Genomic DNA, 18,585 nt, shown 5'->3' with positions numbered 1-18,585 from the left:
ATGTGAAAAGTAAGTTTTTTCAGGTTTTTGAAGTCCTTCAATAAAACTTACAGTAAAATAAAGATTTTGAAAAAAATTATTTTGTATTGATTTTAAGAATTCAGTGTCATTACAATTAACATTGGTTAAAATCATTAATTTTTGATCTATTAGTTTTGATAATTTAATTATTTCTTCTCTTAAATCTTCTAATTTACTCTTTTCCATTAGGTGACGCTTTTCTTTGTGAAGAGTTACGGTTTTAAGTTAAAAGTGTGGTTTTAGAATGTGTAGTTTGGATTTTGCCATATAGGCACATCTTTAAAACAACATCTTTACCATATATTTCTCCTTATTCAATTAGAATATGTACACTTTACCTAAGAAATTGCTATGCCCATCTCATCCTTAATGGATTTCTAGTGCAACTTCAATCATCTAAACTGATTGCAATCCCTTTCAAGTAGTTTATTACTGAAGACTATCTTCAACTTGCTTGCATTTGACTTTTCTATAACCTCAGTTTCTCTCGAGCCCGTCCTCGTGTTACCAAGTCGTGAGTGAATTAATAACCAAACATAGCGAAATCCGACCTATCCACCGGAAACGCTGTTCATGCTTCCTACCTCCTCCACTCCGGCAACCTCAATTTCCTCTTCTCCGCTCCTTACTCCGCCTCAATCTCCGGCGACAATGCCTCCGCTGCCATTCCCTCCTTCTCTGCTTCCGATTGTCACTCCTTCGCAGCTAAACACGGCCTCGCCGTCCGCGCCGTCGCCATCGAGGTGGAAGACGCCTCCGCTGTCTTCTCCGCCAGCGTCCCCAACGGCGCGAAACCTGTATCTCTGGCAGTTCTCGACAACAGCATCGGATTCCTCAAGGATCATCTCTACGGCGACATCGTTCTCCGCTACATCAGCTACTCCGACCCGACCCGAGAATCTGACCGGAATCCTGGCTTACGGTTCCTCCCTGGATTCGAAACCGTGGAGGCTGATTCGTCGTTCCCGGAGCTAGATTACTGTATCCGGAGACTTGACCACGCCGTCAGGAACGTGCCGGAGCTGGCGCCGGCAGTGAATTACTTGAAGAAATTCACCGGATTCTACAAGTTCGCTGAGTTTACGGCGGAGGACGTTGGAACGAGTGAGTCAGGGCTGAACTCGGTGGTTCTTGCGAGCAACGATGAGATGGTTCTTCTTCCGTTGAACGAACCAGTGTACAGAACAAAGAGGAAGAGCCAGATTGAGACATACCTGGAGCACAACGAAGGTGCAGGGTTACAGCACTTGGCTTGGTCTCCGAAGACATATTCAGAACTCTGAGGGAGATGAGGAAGAGAAGCATCATCGGTGGTTTTCAGTTCATGCCGTCTCTGCCGCCAACGTATTACCGGAACTTGAAGAAGCGTGCCGGTGATGTGCTGAGTGATGAGCAGATTAAGGAGTGTGAGGAGCTTGGGATTCTTGTTGATAGGGATGATCAGGGCACTCTGCTTCAGATTTTCACCAAACCTGTTGGTGATAGGTCAGTGAATTTTATTGAATCACAATTGCAATTGCGGCGCATTTTAGTTACGGTCTTTGCCTGAAGTTGATAGCCTATAATTTAGTCAAGTCAAATGATCTCAAAGTTTTCGGCTATCAACTTCAAATGAAAATAATTATGTTTGAATCTAGGACTATATAGTAGTTGACCAACTATAATCATTTTGAGATATTGTTCTTATTTATGCTATGAATGCTGATTGGTTCTTGTTTGTCTTAAATTTGCAGGTCAAGCATTTTTATAGAGATAATTCAGAGAACTGGATGCATGCTCAAGGATGAAGAAGGCAAGGTGTACCAAAAAGGTGGATGTGGGGGTTTTGGAAAAAGCAACTTCTCTGAGCGTTTTAAATCCATTGAAGAATATGAGAAGACTTTGGAAAGTAGAAGAATTGCATAATGGGATTCTGTCCCTTGCAATTTGCCTGAAAAATGAGAACTACCAGTGACTAAATAAGCTATGTTATTTAGATTCAATAATCAAAAGCTCATAGATAAAGCAAAACAATTACACACAGTCACTTAGGCAATGCTCTTTTCTTCTTGTATTATTTACCATATAGTTGTGCATGAATGATACAAATAATCTTTGGTACTTAACTGGTCAAAGTATATTCTCTTCAGGACTATTGTCCTTAAAAGTGATGTTAAAATCTTAACTTGCTTGAATGTTAATATCTTTTAGCTTTCAATTGTTGAAGAGTGAGATGATAAATTGGAATTTGATAATGACATAGGTAGCATTGGGTTTCAACACTCAACTTTACAGTAGCAGCCTGTTTTACTTAGCAGTGCTTGATATTTAATAAAACCTTGTTAATATTTACCCACCAAAAAGCAGAGGATATTTCAATAGCAATAATTAAGAGCCACGTCCTACGAGGTATATTTATTTTGGAGATGCCAAATTAGTGCAGAGAGCCAGGATTCCCTTGCATGTTACTATAAAACAGAAATATCAAAGATTGGTATGATACTGTTTTGTATTACTAACAGTTAAGTATTTGCCATGCGATGCATATACATGCTGTTACCGTGCCATCTGCATGAATGATTTGTCCATTTGTCAAGTGAACAACGGAAAAAAGTTGTGCTTCATAAAGTATTAGAAAAGAAAATAAATACTTAAATAGTGTTTGGTAAATGTGTTTGTGTGTGTAACTTTATGATAATTTGTAAAGATTTTATATAATATTTTTCTATGAATCTTATCAAAATCCTAACAAAAGTGAATAATTTAATCATCAGAGGGGACAGGGCAATAATTTCTCAATGTATTTATTGGGACCCGGAGGCATATTATTGTGGTAAATTAAAATGTTATGTAGTCTAATATTTTTCTATGAATCTTATCAAATCCTAACAAAAGTGAATAATTTAATCATCATAGATGGGACAGGGCAATAATTTCTCAATGTATTTATTGGGAACCGGAGGCATATTATTGTGGTAAAGTACTAAAGTTGCAAAACTTTGATGCAAAAAAGGAAAAGGGTAAAATAAATTCCGTTGCCGGGAATCGAACCCGGGTCTCCTGGGTGAAAGCCAGATATCCTAACCGCTGGACGACAACGGAATTATTAAAACAAATGTACAAACGTTTGTTAAAGAATCAAAACCAATTGCTCAAAGATTAAGTTCACAGGTGCAAATTGGGAAGACTGATATTACAGCGAGTCGCCCACACATACAATAATTTGCAATTTATGACCATATATTTATATAGTTGTGTATTTTATATTTCAGATTTTTGCAATACCTTATTCATATTCAAATCTATTATAAATTTATAATTATTATTAAAACCTATTGTTAAAGCTTTTAACACTTATTTAACGTAGAATTGTAAGGCTTCAACTATATTGGACTTTGATTAAGTACTATATTAATAGACGGTGAAGTACGGATATTTTCCTGAGTTGCTGTATTTATGTGTTGGATAAATTTCAGACTCGTTCGACACGTGTGTCTGCTTTATTCAACTATATCTTAATAAAACTAAAAAAATTTTTACCGAATACTTTTGAATACACTTAAATACTATCACATGTCAATGTGTCCAGCCTTATTCTTCGGTTATATTCTTGAAATAAATTTAGAAATAGTATATATTATTATTTATTAACAAAAAAATATTTTAAATACTTTATATAATTAAAATAAGACATTAAAATTTAATATTAATAAAATATCAAAATATCAACACGAGTTATCTAAAAAATACTTTATATTTTATATATATGTGTGTCTCCGTATCTTATAAAATTTTAAATTAGTGTGTCGGCATATCCCGTATCGAATTGTGTCCAATGTCTATATCTGTACATCATAACTAATAGGTAATATTTTTTGATGGAACTAATAATATAAATGAAACTAATTACATAACTTGATTGCATTTTTCTGAGAAGTAAGGTTGAAAAAGTTAAATAAGGAGTAAACAGTCAATCAAAAATGAATACATAACTAAATTTTTTGTTATCTAAAAACAGGTTTAGTTTTTAAATTAATCATAACCATGTAAAGCCGTAATTTAAATTGCTTCTGAACTTGAAAATGAATGTAACTATACCCTTGAGTCTAAATGTTCTCATCACTTGTGCTTGTATCATTCACCAAAGCATATTACTGTTCTAGAGCCAAGATTAACTTTCCTATCTTATTCACTAGTTATTATTATCTACATAAAATCCAAATATTCTTTCCTAGAATTTAAATTGTAGTTTAATTTCACGTGTACCTTTTGTTTTAGTGATGGAGTTGATCAATTTGTTTTTTAAATATACGATTTGGCTTTCTCTTCTTTTCAAAATGGTGGTAATAGTCATGTCCTTAATAACTTCATCAGCATGTCAAAAAATGATGCTCAATAATTGATCATGCATAATTTGTACTATATACTTAACAAAAAATTCAGTTACTTGTTAATCAATGAAAAAAGGGTAGAAAGCATAGAATTTAGAATAAACACAATTCACTTGATATTAGAGCGTAAGACATTGTCTTTTAGAAAATTATATTTGGCTGTCAAAGACTTTTTAAAAATAATAATATACACATAATGACAAAAAAGAGATATTGGTTAAAACTTAAAAGTGTAAAACACATAAATACTAAATATAATAATATGATAATCAGCACATAAAATACTCATAACAACTAAGTAGTTAATGCTTATGATAAAGTTAATAAAGGAATAATAAAGAAGCAACATACGGTTATGATAGTATACTGGCATAACATTTAACCATATAGATTAGTCAAATTGGAAATGCTTAACATAATCTATATTTTATAGCATCCTAAGAACACATCAAAATAAAGTGTCAGTCAGTCACCGAATTAAAATGCAGTATTCTAAATATTAAAAAAAGAGTTGAAACTAAAATTTTCGAAAGGCCTAAGGCCATAGTTCAAAAATTAATTGAGACTTTACTTTATCCTCCGCTTAAAAAAAAAACTTTACTTTCAAGCATTGGACAAAGATAATAAAACTTTTAACGGTGAATAACTTAATCTTTAAGGTAGCGTTTGTTTTGAGGTACTGGGATAGAGACTGAGAGACTGAGATATAGCATCATGTTTGTTGGCTCAGAAATTAGTACTAAAATTTCTGTCTCTATCTCTAAAATTTCAGTATTTCAGTACCTCCAAAAAGTAGAGACACAAGGGACTGAAATTTTTAGAGACAGAGACTGAAATTTTAATAATATTTTATACCTAAAATACCCTCATTTCAATTAATTAATTCCAATTTTATCCTTTTTGCAAATTAAATTAGAGTTTTATTCTTGTTTCAATTTCTGTTTCTCACTTTATAACAAACAGAATACTAAAATTTATTTCGGTCTCTGTCTATCTGTCTATCAGTCTCAGTCTTTTAATCTCTGTCTCTTTATTAAACGCTACCTAAAGTATCTGTAGAATATACACTAAATCGTTTGAACCATTAAAAAAATGGATGTCTGGAAGAAAAAATTAAATGAGATAAGAAAAAGTAAAAAATATGAGAAATATACTTTTATTATGTGTAATTATTTTAATTTAAAGATATTTTAATTTTAATTTTTTATTTTATTAAATTTTTTAATTCTAAAAGAGTGTTTATACTCGGTGCGAAGTAAAGTGTGTTGCACTTTCATTATAAAAGTAACATGTTGAATTTGAGTAACAGCAAACCCGAGGGACTGGTGTGTTAGACGACCAACTCCAAGGGGTGAATTCCTATTTACTTTTTTTGACAAAAACTAGTTTCACTCGTTGGAGAAGTAGTAAAATGAGTTCTCTCACGTAATTTAAGGGAGAAGAGTGTCTATTTAGAGGAATTTATGGACAACCAATGTAGCAAGTTATCTTTTAAATAAATAATTATATGAAATTATAATTAAATAAATAACTATATTAAATAATTAAATTATAATAAATAATTATATTAAATACTTAAATAATATTTAATACCATTGTAAAATTAGCCGTTGTAAAATTAGCCGTTAGAAACTAGCCGTTATTATGTTACCGTTATAATTAATAAATTAATATTTTGTTACTCTATATATACCACTTAGATACACTTCTATTCTCACACTCTCTACTACTCTTCTTCATCTTCTTCCAAGTTTACGAAATCAAAGTTCTGCTACTATTATTTTTTATTTGAAAAAATGGATCCAAACCAACTCAACTCTTTCTTCAATTACTTACAAAACTTTCCTCAAATTCCAAATACCCAACAATCTCAAACCTCAAACTCTCAAGTTCCAAATCAAAACTTCACACTACCAAATACATTTCAAAATCCAAATCCACAAAATCTTTCTAATTTCAATTTTCAAGCTCCTTATAATAATCAATTTCCTATATTCCAACCGCAAAATCAAAATTCACAAACATCTCATTTTCCATTTTCATCCATATTTAACCCCTCTATCGGAAATGTTACTCCAACTTCCTTACTGTTTTCAACTCAATTTAGTGCATCAAGACATAACTCATCTGGTGTTGGTGGCTCTTCTAACCCATCCTCTCAGACTCCTATACAATCTAGTCCAAATTCACAATATTCAGATTTTACCAACTCTCGTGGATTAGATGCTATCGACCTTAATAATGATGATATTGAAGATCGGAGGTAAGATAGTATTCAACACTGGCATTGGAAAGAGGATGAGATGCTGATCAGTGGATGGTTAAATGTTTCAACTGACCCAGTAATTGGTACCGATCAAAAAGGGGAAACATTTTGGAGTCGAATTCATAGTTACTGTGTAGAATTTTGCTCCGACATGACAAGGGAGGTAGTTGCATGTAAGAAACGATGGTATAAGATCAACAAAACTGTTGCACAATTTGCTGGTTGCTACGATCAAGCTAGTCGAAACATAAGGAGTGGTTCGAACGCTGATGATATAAAGGAGTTGGCTTATAAACTTTATTCCATAAATTATGGTCAAAAATTCACTTTTGAGAGGCATTGGAACATGCTTCGGTTGGAGCAAAAATGGAGAAGCCAACTACCTACACAGAGTGGCGACTTAAAGAGAACCAAGGTTAGTGCAACTGGAGCATACTCATCCTCATCAAACCCAGAAACACTGTCGGCTGACGAGTCCGGTGTGGACTCTCCCGTTCGCCCACAAGGATCAAAGAAGAGCAAGCGAAAAGGTATGGAAAAAGTACAAGTGTCTGAAGATTTTAGCGAAAGAAAATCATCGGTTGTTAAAAAATTATCTCTCATGGAAGATATTAAGAATGTTAGAGAAAAGGAACTAATGGATAGGAAAAAAGAAAAAGAAGAGGAGAAGTAACATAAAGCAAAGATTATGGCTATTAAAGAGAAGGAGTTACAAATTCAAGCGGCAATGAAAGAACAAGAATTACAAACTCAGAGGTATATTAAAGAAATGGAGATAAAAGCAAAAGAAAGGGAAATGGAAAGGATGGCCAAGAAAAGGGAAATGGAGATGTATATGCAAATACTTAATGCTGACACGTCTACAATGAGTGAAAAACGACGAGCTCTTCATGAGATTGCATGTGAGAAAATAATCGCCAAGTGGTTTACTTAATGGTTCCTTGTATTCGTAGAGTTGTGTAGTATGTTCTTATTTTTATTGTGTATTACTGGTATGTGATGTAGTTTATTTTATTTATTTCTGATGTAAGTTTTTAAATTAGTCAATATTATTGTGCCGTTATTGTTCATGAAAGTGACCGTTGCAAATACTAGCCGTTAAGTAGCCGTTGCAAAACTAGCCGTTAACTAGCCGTTAAGGTACTTATTGCAGACACATTTATAAATATCAACTATCAATGACTCCGCAACTCCACTTCAACTCCTGTTTCTCACTTCGAAAGAGAACTAAAAATTACATTTCTAGATATGACTAGAAATTTTGATGATATGTTTAATGAGGCTTTGTATGGCAAAAGAAGACGGCAAGATAACACACTCATAGATAATTAGATTGATGAGTATTTACTCGAAGATTCAGAAGAAGAAGATATTGATAGAAGCTCTATCCCAATTACTCATAGATGGATCAACAGAGATCGAGAAGCAGGACATGATCGCCTTTTCCAAGATTACTTTGCAGATGAACCGGTGTATAATGCTGACATTTTCCGATGGAAATTTCGAATGAGAAGACATGTGTTCCTTCGGATAGTAGACGCTCTCTCAAACGTCTATTCGTATTTCCAACAGAGGGTTGATGCAACTAGAAGAATAGGCTTATCACCACTCTAGAAATGTACCGCTGCGATACGGATGTTAGCATATGGCGTAGCAGCTGATGTTGTTGATGATTATGTGCGCATAGGCGAGAGCATTACAATTGAATGCTTGGAAAAATTTGTTGAAGGTATCATTTCAGTGTTCGAGGATGAATACTTGCGAAAACCCAATCCAAATGACGTACAACGCCTGCTACAAATGGCAGAGGGTCGTGGCTTTCCTAGCATGTTGGGTAGCATTGACTACATGCATTGGCAATGAAAAAATTGTCCAAAGGCGTGGAAAGGTATGTACATGAGTGGTTATCGTGGGGTTGCAACCATAGTACTTGAGGTTGTAGTATCTTCAGACCTTTGGATATGGCATGCGTTCTTTGGAATTTCTAGTTCAAATAACGATATCAACGTGTTAGATCGTTCTCCAATGTTTGATGATATTCTAAATGACCGTGCTCTGGAGGTAAATTATACTATTAATGGTAATAATTATACAATGTGATACTATTTAGCAGATGGTATTTATCCTGAATTGACCACATTTGTCAAATCAATCTCAAAGCCACAAGGGGAGAAACGCAAGTTATTTGCACAATACCAAGAAGGGCAAAGAAAAGATGTGGAACGAGCATTTGGAGTGTTGCAAGCACGCTTTGCAATTATACGTGGTCCAGCTCATTTTTGGTAAAAGAAGAAGCTTGCCAACATAATGAGAGCTTGTATTATATTGCATAATATGATTGTTGAGGATGAAAGAGACACTTATGCAGGAAATTTTGCTCAAGGCTTAGAGTATGATGATGTTGAAAATGGCTTCTCACAACCTTAGCTGGGAGAAAAAGATTTTGCACAATACCATCAATTTCTCCAAAGAAATGCCCAACTTTGAAATAGGCAGCAGCATAGACAATTGAAAGAGGACTTGCTTGAACACATATGGCAATTTCACAATGCTTGTCGTCAACTATAGAGTTTAATTATGTTTTTCTTTTTATTAAGTAATTTTACAAATTAGTGTAACCCCGAATTATATATTGTGTATTATTGTTATATATGAATTTATTTAATATTAATATCTTTTAATAGTGAATTATTTTAAAATTTAAATATTTAAATTTCATTATTGAAAAAAATTAATTACATTAATTTAGTATTTTAATTAATTAATTAAGTGAGACCACAACAGGGACTAAAGTTAGTTCCTCCTAATAGAGAAGAGAGAGATGCTTTGAGTTCCTATTTACTGTTTATGACGCAAAAGCTGATGTGGAATTATTTTTTATGATAGGTGGGTCATAAACAGAACTGGGATGAGTTCCCTACTGGAGATGGTCTTAGCTGGTGGTCCCTTTTCCATATAGATTAAGATAAGTTTTGAGTTAAAAATTTATTTGATTTGAACAAGGTTTCGAGAACTAGATCGGTCAATAAACTGGTGAGGTGACTGGTTCACTGGTTCAATAGTTCGACCGGTTTAATTAAATATTAAATAAAATTATTAAAAAATTAATATATAATTTTAAATATTTAAATTTCAATAAAATTTAACCTCATAAAATTTAAAATTTAAAATTTAAAATTTTAATTTATAACCTAATAATAAAAAATAACAAACAAATCAATAATACTAATAACCACTAACTTTTGAATTTGCAAACATAATCATAATTTAAATTTGGAACAAACATAATCATAATTTGGAACAAATAAACAAAATTACAAAAACATATGAAATCAAATTGCAGTAACAAATTAAAAATAGAACAAAAATATAATTTAAAACTTACAAAAACAGAAGACAGCATCACTCAACAGAAATCAAATGCAGAAGACAGCAATGAAAAAAAAAAACAATTAACCCAGACAAACAAGCAACAATCAACATAATCAAATCCAAAAAATAGCAATTAACTCCCAAAAATGAAAACTGAAGCAGGGTAGGGAGAAATTCAGAAACTCAAGCTAAGCAGAAATTAGCAAAACTCAGAATCAGAAATCAGAAACCAAATAAAAGTACAAAAGCAAGCAAAAGTAAATTGAAGATCGGCGGCGAAGCAGGAATCCAAGTGACGACGATGGAAGAGGGGAAGTGAGCTTGCGCACAGAGGGGATTGAAGATAGGCTTGACGTGCGAGAGAGGGGGATTGATGATGAGGATGGACCGACGAAGACACGATTTCAAGGTGGCCAATGATGACGAAGACAGAGGCGGTGACATCAACAGCGAGCATACCTGGCGACGCGAGGTGAAGCGATCCAGGTGAAGAGAATTGCGACAGCGGGGCTCGACGCTGGCTGAGGAGAAGAGTTCCTCGGTCACGGCGGCGCTGGTCGCTGGTTGCTGCTACTGGCGGTCTGGGAGAAAGAGAGCGGCTAGGGTTTCGTGTGTAGATCAGAGATAGAGAGAGAGGGGCTGGGTGGTGACTGAGTTAGTGGGTTGTGGGTGTCTGCGAGAGAGAAGGGGTTTTTTTACCGATTAACCACCAGTTTGACAGGTTTTTCACCGGTTTTTTGCCAGACAGTTTCTCAGTTCAACCGAACTGGCTAGGAGACTGGTTTCCGATTAACCCGGTTGAATCGGCTGGTCCGGTTCGGTTTTCAGAACATTGGATTTAAACATTAATTTTACTTGCAGTGTAATTTAGATTGGATAATTTTTTTAAAAAAAATTAGATCCGATTTTATTCAAATTCAAGCGATTTGAATCGGATTAGATTGCGGTTTTTTAAATTAAAAAAATTAAATATATATAACGAGTATTAACATCAAATTTTAAATAACAAACAGTGATTTCAACAATATCTTAAAAAAACCAACGATAACATAACAATAGAAATAAAATTATAAGTTAGTTAAAATAAATAAATTACATTTTGAACATAAAAAATAGAATCCAAAATAATAATAATACATGAATAATATAAAGATGTATAACAAATTGAACATGTTATAAGTAAAATTGTAAATATAATAATAAAATAATAATATTTTAGCACATTGTGAAATTTGGATTGGATTGGATGTGAGAAGTAGATCCAAAATCTTATCCTTCCAGCGGTTCACTAAAAAATAGAATCCAATCAAATTCAAATTAGTGCAGTTTTAATCAATTTTCAGTTTGACTTAGGTTGGATAAGCGGTTTAATTTGAATCAGTTTGAATTTAAACATCCTGAGATTAAGAAACCTCGTAAACCAGCCAATGAGAAACCAAAGAGACACAACATTGCAAACTTTTGGTTTCTTTCTATGTGAAGAGGCAGTGAGGGCGAGTAGGTTTAGTTCAGTTCTACAACGGTCAATCGTGTGTGCTCGTCTGCTGGCTTTTCCTCTTCCTTCTGCATTTTATATTATTGATAGATGATTATGGTGCAGCTTTGTTGTCGTTTCAATCCAGGGAGTTCATGTTGTTCAACTTTTTCTTGATAGAAATAAAACACAATTCCCTACTTGCAAGAATTATAGGAGCAACAATATTCACTCACAACAAGTATTAACACCAGCACAATAATACCCAATAGCAGCGGAAAAATCACAAAAATCAGAAATTAGAGACAAGCTAACACACCAAGATTTTTAACGTAGAAAACCTCCTCAATGAGAGAAGTAAAAACCACGAGTCACCAAGACCAGGAAATAACTTCAGTATGATTAAAAATAGGGTATAAGAGAGTCACAAATTACTGCACAAAACGTGCATACAACAAGCCAAACAACCCAAGCATCAAAGCTTTCAAAACAAGAACAAGAAGATAAAAATACCACAAAAATAGAGCTACTGTGCATGGCCAATATCTCCAGCTACAAACATCGAATCAAAGATCCAAACAGTAAAATCAAAGAACCAAATGTGTAGAATACACTGTCCAAATTTGAGCTCGATCCAACGGTTAACGAATCTGCAGTGACCAATTTACAGAGGCAGCTTTGTGTATGTGCGAAAATAACTTTCTCTCTGGTGTTTGGTGTTCTCCTTTCAAAATGACCTCTCTCACTCAACCCTAACTCACCTCAGCTACTTCAACTATTCATGGGTTTGGATACTAGCATTTGGGCTTTTTCTCCACATAGGAAGGGAGCCCAAAAAATCCAAAAAATCTCCCCCTCACGACTATGTGGAGGTAACCGCCAATCCGGCGATTAAGCAACAAACTTCAAACTTCCATCTTGGTAATGTCTTGGTCATCATATCAGAACCATTCTCATCAGTGTGAACCTTTTCAAGTTCTAACAACTCAACATCCAAAACATCATGTATCCAATGATACTTCACATCAATATGTTTGGATCGAGAATGAAAAGTAGAATTTTACCAAGATGTATAACACTTTGACTATCACAAAACAATACATACCTCTCTTAAGTAAACCCAAGTTCTTTCAAGAATTTTTTCATCCAAAGCATCTCCTTGCAAGCTTCGGTAATGGCAATAAACTCGGCCTCGGTAGTAGACAAAGCAACACATTTTTGCAATCTAGATTGCCAAGACACAGCTCTACTCGCAAAGTTGATCAAGAAGCCTGAAATGGACCTTCTAGGGTCAATATCTCCTGCCATGTATGAGTCAATGTAACCAATTAGAATAGGCTTATCACTTCCATAACACAACTTCATGTTATAAGTACCACGAAGATATCTCATTATCCATTTTACAGCATTCCAATGCTCTCTTCCTGGGTTTGAAACAAAACGGCTAACACAACCAATAGCATGAGCTATATCCAGTCTTGTGCACATCATAGCATACATTAAACTATCCATGGCTGATGCATATGGAACTTTTTTCATGTCTTTCTTCTCTTCATCACTTGGTGGACTTTGCTTGCAACTCAATTTGAAGTGTGTAGCAAGAGGAGTACTGACGGCCTTTGCTTTCTCCAATTGAAACCTGTGCAACATTGTCTTTATATATTTCTCCTGTGACAACCAAATTTTCTTCTCCTTTCTATCACGCTCGATTCTTATACCAAGAATCTCCTTTGGCGACCCAAGGTCCTTCATTGCAAATGACATTACAAGTTTCTTCTTCAACATATCAATCTTAGAAGCATTCTGACCAACAATAAGCATGTCATCAACATATATCAAAAGGATAATAAAATCATTACTAGAAAACTGTTTAACAAATACACAATGATTAGAAGTAGTCTTCTTGTAGCCTTGCTTTACCATAACAAACTCAAACTTCTTGTACCATTGTTTTGGAGCTTGCTTCAAGCATACAAGCTCTTCTTTAATTTGCAAACATGATCCTTTTTGCCATTTACCATGAAACCTTTAGGTTGTTCCATGTAAATTTCATCCTTAAGATCGCCATGAAGGAAAGCAGTTTTCACATCCAACTACTCTATCTCTAAATCAAGACTTGCAGCCAAACTCAAAAATGTCCTAATAGAAGATCTTCTTACAACTGGTAAAAAGATTTCATTATAGTCAACTCCCTTTTTCTGCCTGTAACCCTTGACCACCGATCTAGCCTTGTACCTTGGACATTGAAAATTTTCTTCATGCTTCAACCTATAAATCCACCTGTTCTGCAAAGCTTTCTTCCATTTTGGCAATATCACAAGCTCAAATGTTTGATTATCATGTAAGGATTTCATTTTATCTTGCATTGCATCAAACCATTTCTTATTGTCGTCTCCTTCCATAGCTTCCGCATAGCATTCAGGTTCTCCCCCATCAGTCAAGGTCACATATCCATCAGTAAATGTCCCATACTCATTAGAAGGATACTCGTTGAAGGTCGTCGCTCTCTAGTAGACCTCCTAGGATGGAAACCTGGTGGATCTTTAGGTAGCTCAGGTTGATTATCAGCTTCATCATCAACTGGAGCATCAATCGGATCTCCCATCTCCTGGTCATCAGGAATGAAAGTCTCATTTTGCTACATATGCTCCTGATCTTGATTCTCTGCTAGTTCTGACAAAGGAGGAGGCTGAACTGGATTTACATCAGTCAAGTCACTGCTCTCTTGTGAATGACTCTTCTTTGCCTTATCAATGTCCTCAATGGTCTGGTTTTCGATAAACTCTACATCACGGCTTCTTACAATTTTCTTTTCAACTGGATCATAAAGCATGTAACCAAACTTATCTTGACCATACCCAATAAAAATGCACTGCCTTGTCTTCACATCCAACTTGGACCTCTCATCCTTTGGAACATGAAAAAATGCTTTACATCCAAAGACTGTCAAGTGACCATCCGAGACATCTTTGCCCGACCAAACATGATTCAAAAGATCATTATCTAAAGCAATTGTAGGACTCAGATTAATCACATTAGCCGCTGTAAGTAGCGCTTCACCCCAAAAGACTTTAGGTAGCTTAGCTTCAGTAAGCATACACCTAACTCTTTCAATCAATGTTCTATTCATCCTTTCTGCCAAACCATTTAACTGAGGTGTTTTAGGAGGTGTCTTTTCATGCCTAATGCCTTGCTACTTGCAATACTCATCAAATGGTCCACAATACTCACCACCATTATCAGTGCGAATACATTTAAGCTTTTTACCTGTTTGCCTCTCAACCAAAGCTTCGAATTGTTTGAACTTTTCTAAAGCTTGGTTCTTTGTTTTCAAAGCATAAGTCCAAAGCTTTCTTGAATGATCAACAATAAAAGTAATAAAGTAAATAGCCCCACTAAAAGATCGTACCTTCAAAGGACCACAAATATCGGAGTGCACCAATTCCAAGAAGTCTGATTTTCTTGAAGGTTGATGCTTCTTGAAAGATAATCTTCTTTGTTTTCCAGCCATACAATGAGAACATTTCTCCAACTCTGTATTCTTCAAACCTGAAAGAGCATCCTTTCGAGCCAGATAATTAAGTCCTTTTTCACTAATATGACCAAGTCGTCTGTGCCACAAGCTACAAAGTTCTTTACTTTCAATTGCATTCACACTACCTTTTGTAATCATGGCATGCATCACATACAAACTTGAAGTACATTTTTCTCGAGCCAACACTAAGTTACCTTTAGTAAGCATCTATTGTCCAAAGACGAAAGTGTTTACAAAGCCTTCATTATCAAGTCTTCTAACTAAAACCAAATTCAAGCGAACATCTGGAGTGTGTCTAACATATTTGAGTAGCACCTTCATTCCCATATTAGTCTGAAGACAAACATCTCCTACACCAATAACCTTGGCCAAGCCATCATTACCCATCTTAAGCACTCCAAAATTACTTGGAGTATAAGAAGTGAAGAACTCCTTCTTCGGTGTAACATGTATTGAGACGCCACTATCAATTACCCAGCCGAACTCATCATCAGAAACAAGATTGACCTTGTACTCATTATCAGCAATATCAGCAGTAAGAAGATCATCTGAAATAGAAGATACACGATCATTACCACTATCATCGTTCTTTTCTTGCTTACCTTTGTTTTTCTTTTTCCAAAGATAGCAATATTTTTTAACGTGACCCATTTTGTGACAGTAGTGACACTGAACATTCTTGTATCTTCCCTTGGATTTGCTCCTGCTTTTACCTCTACTCTTTTGAACTCTATTCTGATTCCTCCCTCTGATTTCAGTGACTAATATTTCAGAGTGTGACAAAGAATTCTGCGTCTTCCTTCTCATCTCTTCATTTAAAATGCCACCTTTAACAAGTTGCATGCTCACTTTACCATTCAAAGAAAAATTAATAAAAGGGATACGAAATGTCTCCCAAGAATCTGGTAGAGTATTTAGCAACCACAATCCTTAAACCTCTTCTTCAAACTTGATTCCCATGCTTGACAACTGATCCAAAGCCCATTGAAATTCATTCAAGTGATCTAATACTTGTGACCAAGGTTTTGAAAACTGGACCGGACCGGCCGGTTCGGCCGATTTAACTGCGAACCGACAATGCATGCGGTCCGGTCCTCCTGTATTAACCGGCGGGGAGAAAATCGTGAGAAAACCGGTGAACCGGTTAAAAACCGGCTAGTTGGACCAAACCGGTGACCGGCCGGTTCTTCTAAAAAACTTAAACGGCGCCTTTTTAATGGTTTTTAAAAAAAATTAAAAACCGAAACCCGACCCGCCCGACTCGTTACCACTCGGAACCCCCTTCTTCCCCATTCCCAAATCGCAGTCTCACACTCTCACTGTCTCTTACTCTCACACCCTACGCTAGCCCTCTGAAGCATTCGAAAACCCCAGCCCAGTCGCCACCGCCGTCGCTGGGGTTTGTAGGTCGTGACCGCCACCACCGTCGCGTGGTCTCTTCTTCTGTTCATTCATCTCAGTCTCACTCCAGATTCTAGGTGTGAACGGTGAACCCTAGCCCCTTCTGAAGCATTCAAAAACCCCAGCCCAGTCGCCACCGCCGTCGCTAGGGTTTGCTGGTTTTTACCGCCACCACCGTCGCGTGGTCTCTTCCCTAGTTTGCCCATTCATTCATCTCAGCCTAGCCCCTTCTGAAGCATTCACAGGCTCCCAGCGTCCCCGTGGTCCTCAGGCTGCCATCGCCGTCGCCTACTCCTCAGCGCTGCCGCTTCGTCTTCGCTGGCCTCTCCCTTCGTCGTCGCTGGTCTTAGCTTCGTCAGCACCCAGGTGAGTGAATCCTCTGTTTCATCTTCTCTATTTCAACTTTCAAGCTTTCATCTTCTATGTTAGAAATTAAAATGTATGGTTCTGATTCCACTTAATATTGATGTTGTATTATTTTGGTGTTTTGCTGCTTTGCAATTTTGGTATTTTGCTGCTTTGCAATTTTGTATTGTTTTGGTGTTTTGCTGCTTTGCAATTTTGGTGTTTTGCTAATTTGCAATTTTGTTGTTTTGGTGTTTTCCAGGGAATTGAGGTTTTTCATTTTTTGTTGGGGGCTGAATGATATATGCACTAGGCAGAATTGTGTTGTGTTGAATGGCTGAATGCTGTAGGCACTAGGTTGAATTGTGTTGTGTTGAATGGCTGAATAGGCAAAATTGTGTTGTGTTGAATGATGATGTTGTGGCTGTTTTTAATTTCATTGTGTTGTGGCTGTTATTAATTTCAGTTATGGAAAATAGTATTAATCAAGAAGCAACTGCTGATAACATGCCTGTCGATCCTCCTATTTCGAATGATGATGCTGCTAATCCTAATTTCCGTAGTGCTAACGATAGTCAGTCACAAGGTTCTTCTAACCTTAGGAGAAAAATAGATTTTGCTTGGAAATATGTTGCTCTACAAATGGTGAATAAAAACCACAATATCAATGTTTATTTTTGTCTACAAGTTTTCAATGGAGGTGGAATTCACAGGATGAAGAAACATCTAGCAAAGATTACTAGAGTTAATATTTAGATATGTTTTTATTACTATTTAACTTGAGTTTGGATTTTGATAAGATCATATGTATTTGGTTGATGATATTTTATGTAGTATTTTAAATTTCAAAGATATTTTAAGATTTATATCAGACTATAATTATATTTTAGGATGTGTATTTATAATTTATTTATTATTCTATTCTAAAATGGTTTTTTTGGTTGAACCGGTTAGACCAGTAAACCAGTGAACCAGTGACTAGACGGTTTGATGACCGGTCCGGTTTTTTGAACCTTGCTTGTGACCCTCCTTGTATCTCAAATTTATCAACATATTCAACAAGTACAATTTATTATTGCCAGACTTGGAAACATACAAGGATTCAATTTGATTCCACAAAGCCCTAGCATGAGTCTCGTTAGCAATGTGATTGTAAACATTATCATTCACCCATTGCCTAATAAAACCACAAACTTGTTGGTGTTCAAACTCACATTCTTCATCTGTTTTAGATTCTGGTTTTTGTGTAGAAAATACGGGTAAATGTAGATTTTTGACAAACAACAAATCTTTCATTTTGACCTTCCATAGATGGTAATTAGTGCCATTCAAACTTATCATCCTAGTAGAATTATTTGCCTCCATCTTTCAAGCAAGTTATAACCAAATACCCAAAACGGAGCTCTCATGCTAATTGATAGGAATAAAACACAATTCCATACTTGCAAGAATTAGAGGAGCAACAATATCCACTCACAACAAGTATTAAGACCAGCAAAATAATACCCAATAACAGCGAAAAAATCACATAAACCAGAAATTAGAGACAAGCTAACACACCAAGATTTTTAACGTGAAAAACCTCCTCAATGAGAGAATTAAAAACTACGAGTCACCAAGACCAGGAAATAGCTTCACTATGATGAAAAATAGGGTACAAGAGAGTCATAAATTATTGCACAAAATGTGCATACAACAAGCCAAATAACCCAAGCTTCAAAGCTTTCAAAACAAGAACAAAAAGATGAAAATACCACAAAAACAGAGTTACTGTGCGTGGCCAATATCTCCAGCTACAGAC

At 35.5% G+C, this 18,585-nt stretch overlaps 3 protein-coding genes, 1 non-coding gene and 1 pseudogene across 4 annotated transcripts in view; 4 read left to right on the top strand and 1 right to left on the bottom strand.

Annotated features, from left to right (window-relative positions):
• Nucleotides 1-621, top strand: part of LOC107469438 (anaphase-promoting complex subunit 5) — a 9,407-nt gene extending 8,786 nt beyond the window's left edge. The window contains exon 8 of the mRNA XM_052254930.1: nt 503-621. Within this exon, the coding sequence (XP_052110890.1) occupies nt 503-539 (37 nt within the window). The 3' untranslated portion in view covers nt 540-621. The remainder of the gene's footprint in view (nt 1-502) is intronic.
• Nucleotides 552-2,152, top strand: LOC110272400 (4-hydroxyphenylpyruvate dioxygenase-like; the record flags this gene model as incomplete). Its single annotated transcript, XM_021133020.2, is given in 3 exon segments — nt 552-1,269; nt 1,272-1,506; nt 1,755-2,152. Coding segments are annotated over 3 exon segments (1,125 nt in total), but the record flags the coding sequence as incomplete, so codon positions are not given.
• An 878-nt stretch (nt 2,153-3,030) lies between these two features.
• TRNAE-UUC (transfer RNA glutamic acid (anticodon UUC)) lies at nt 3,031-3,102 on the bottom strand. The gene has a single exon. It is a non-coding gene; the product is annotated as a tRNA-Glu (tRNA).
• Nucleotides 3,103-6,694: 3,592 nt separating this feature from the next.
• On the top strand, nt 6,695-7,330 carry LOC107469434 (glutathione S-transferase T3-like). The gene has a single exon (XM_016088809.1). The coding sequence runs from the start codon at nt 6,695-6,697 to the stop codon at nt 7,328-7,330; it is 636 nt and encodes a 211-aa protein (XP_015944295.1).
• A 15-nt stretch (nt 7,331-7,345) lies between these two features.
• LOC110276794 (uncharacterized) lies at nt 7,346-9,084 on the top strand (annotated as a pseudogene).
• Nucleotides 9,085-18,585: the final 9,501 nt, after the last annotated feature.

Source organism: Arachis duranensis, chromosome 10 (assembly GCF_000817695.3).
Source record: "Arachis duranensis cultivar V14167 chromosome 10, aradu.V14167.gnm2.J7QH, whole genome shotgun sequence".
NCBI lineage: Eukaryota > Viridiplantae > Streptophyta > Magnoliopsida > Fabales > Fabaceae > Arachis > Arachis duranensis.
Note: the sequence above shows the minus strand (reverse complement) of the source record. Positions and strands in the feature narration are given on the sequence as shown.

Coding starts and splice junctions, on each gene's coding strand:
- LOC107469434 (XM_016088809.1), top strand. CDS start 6,695: ATGCTGATCAGTGGATGGTTAAATGTTTCAACTGACCCAGTAATTGGT.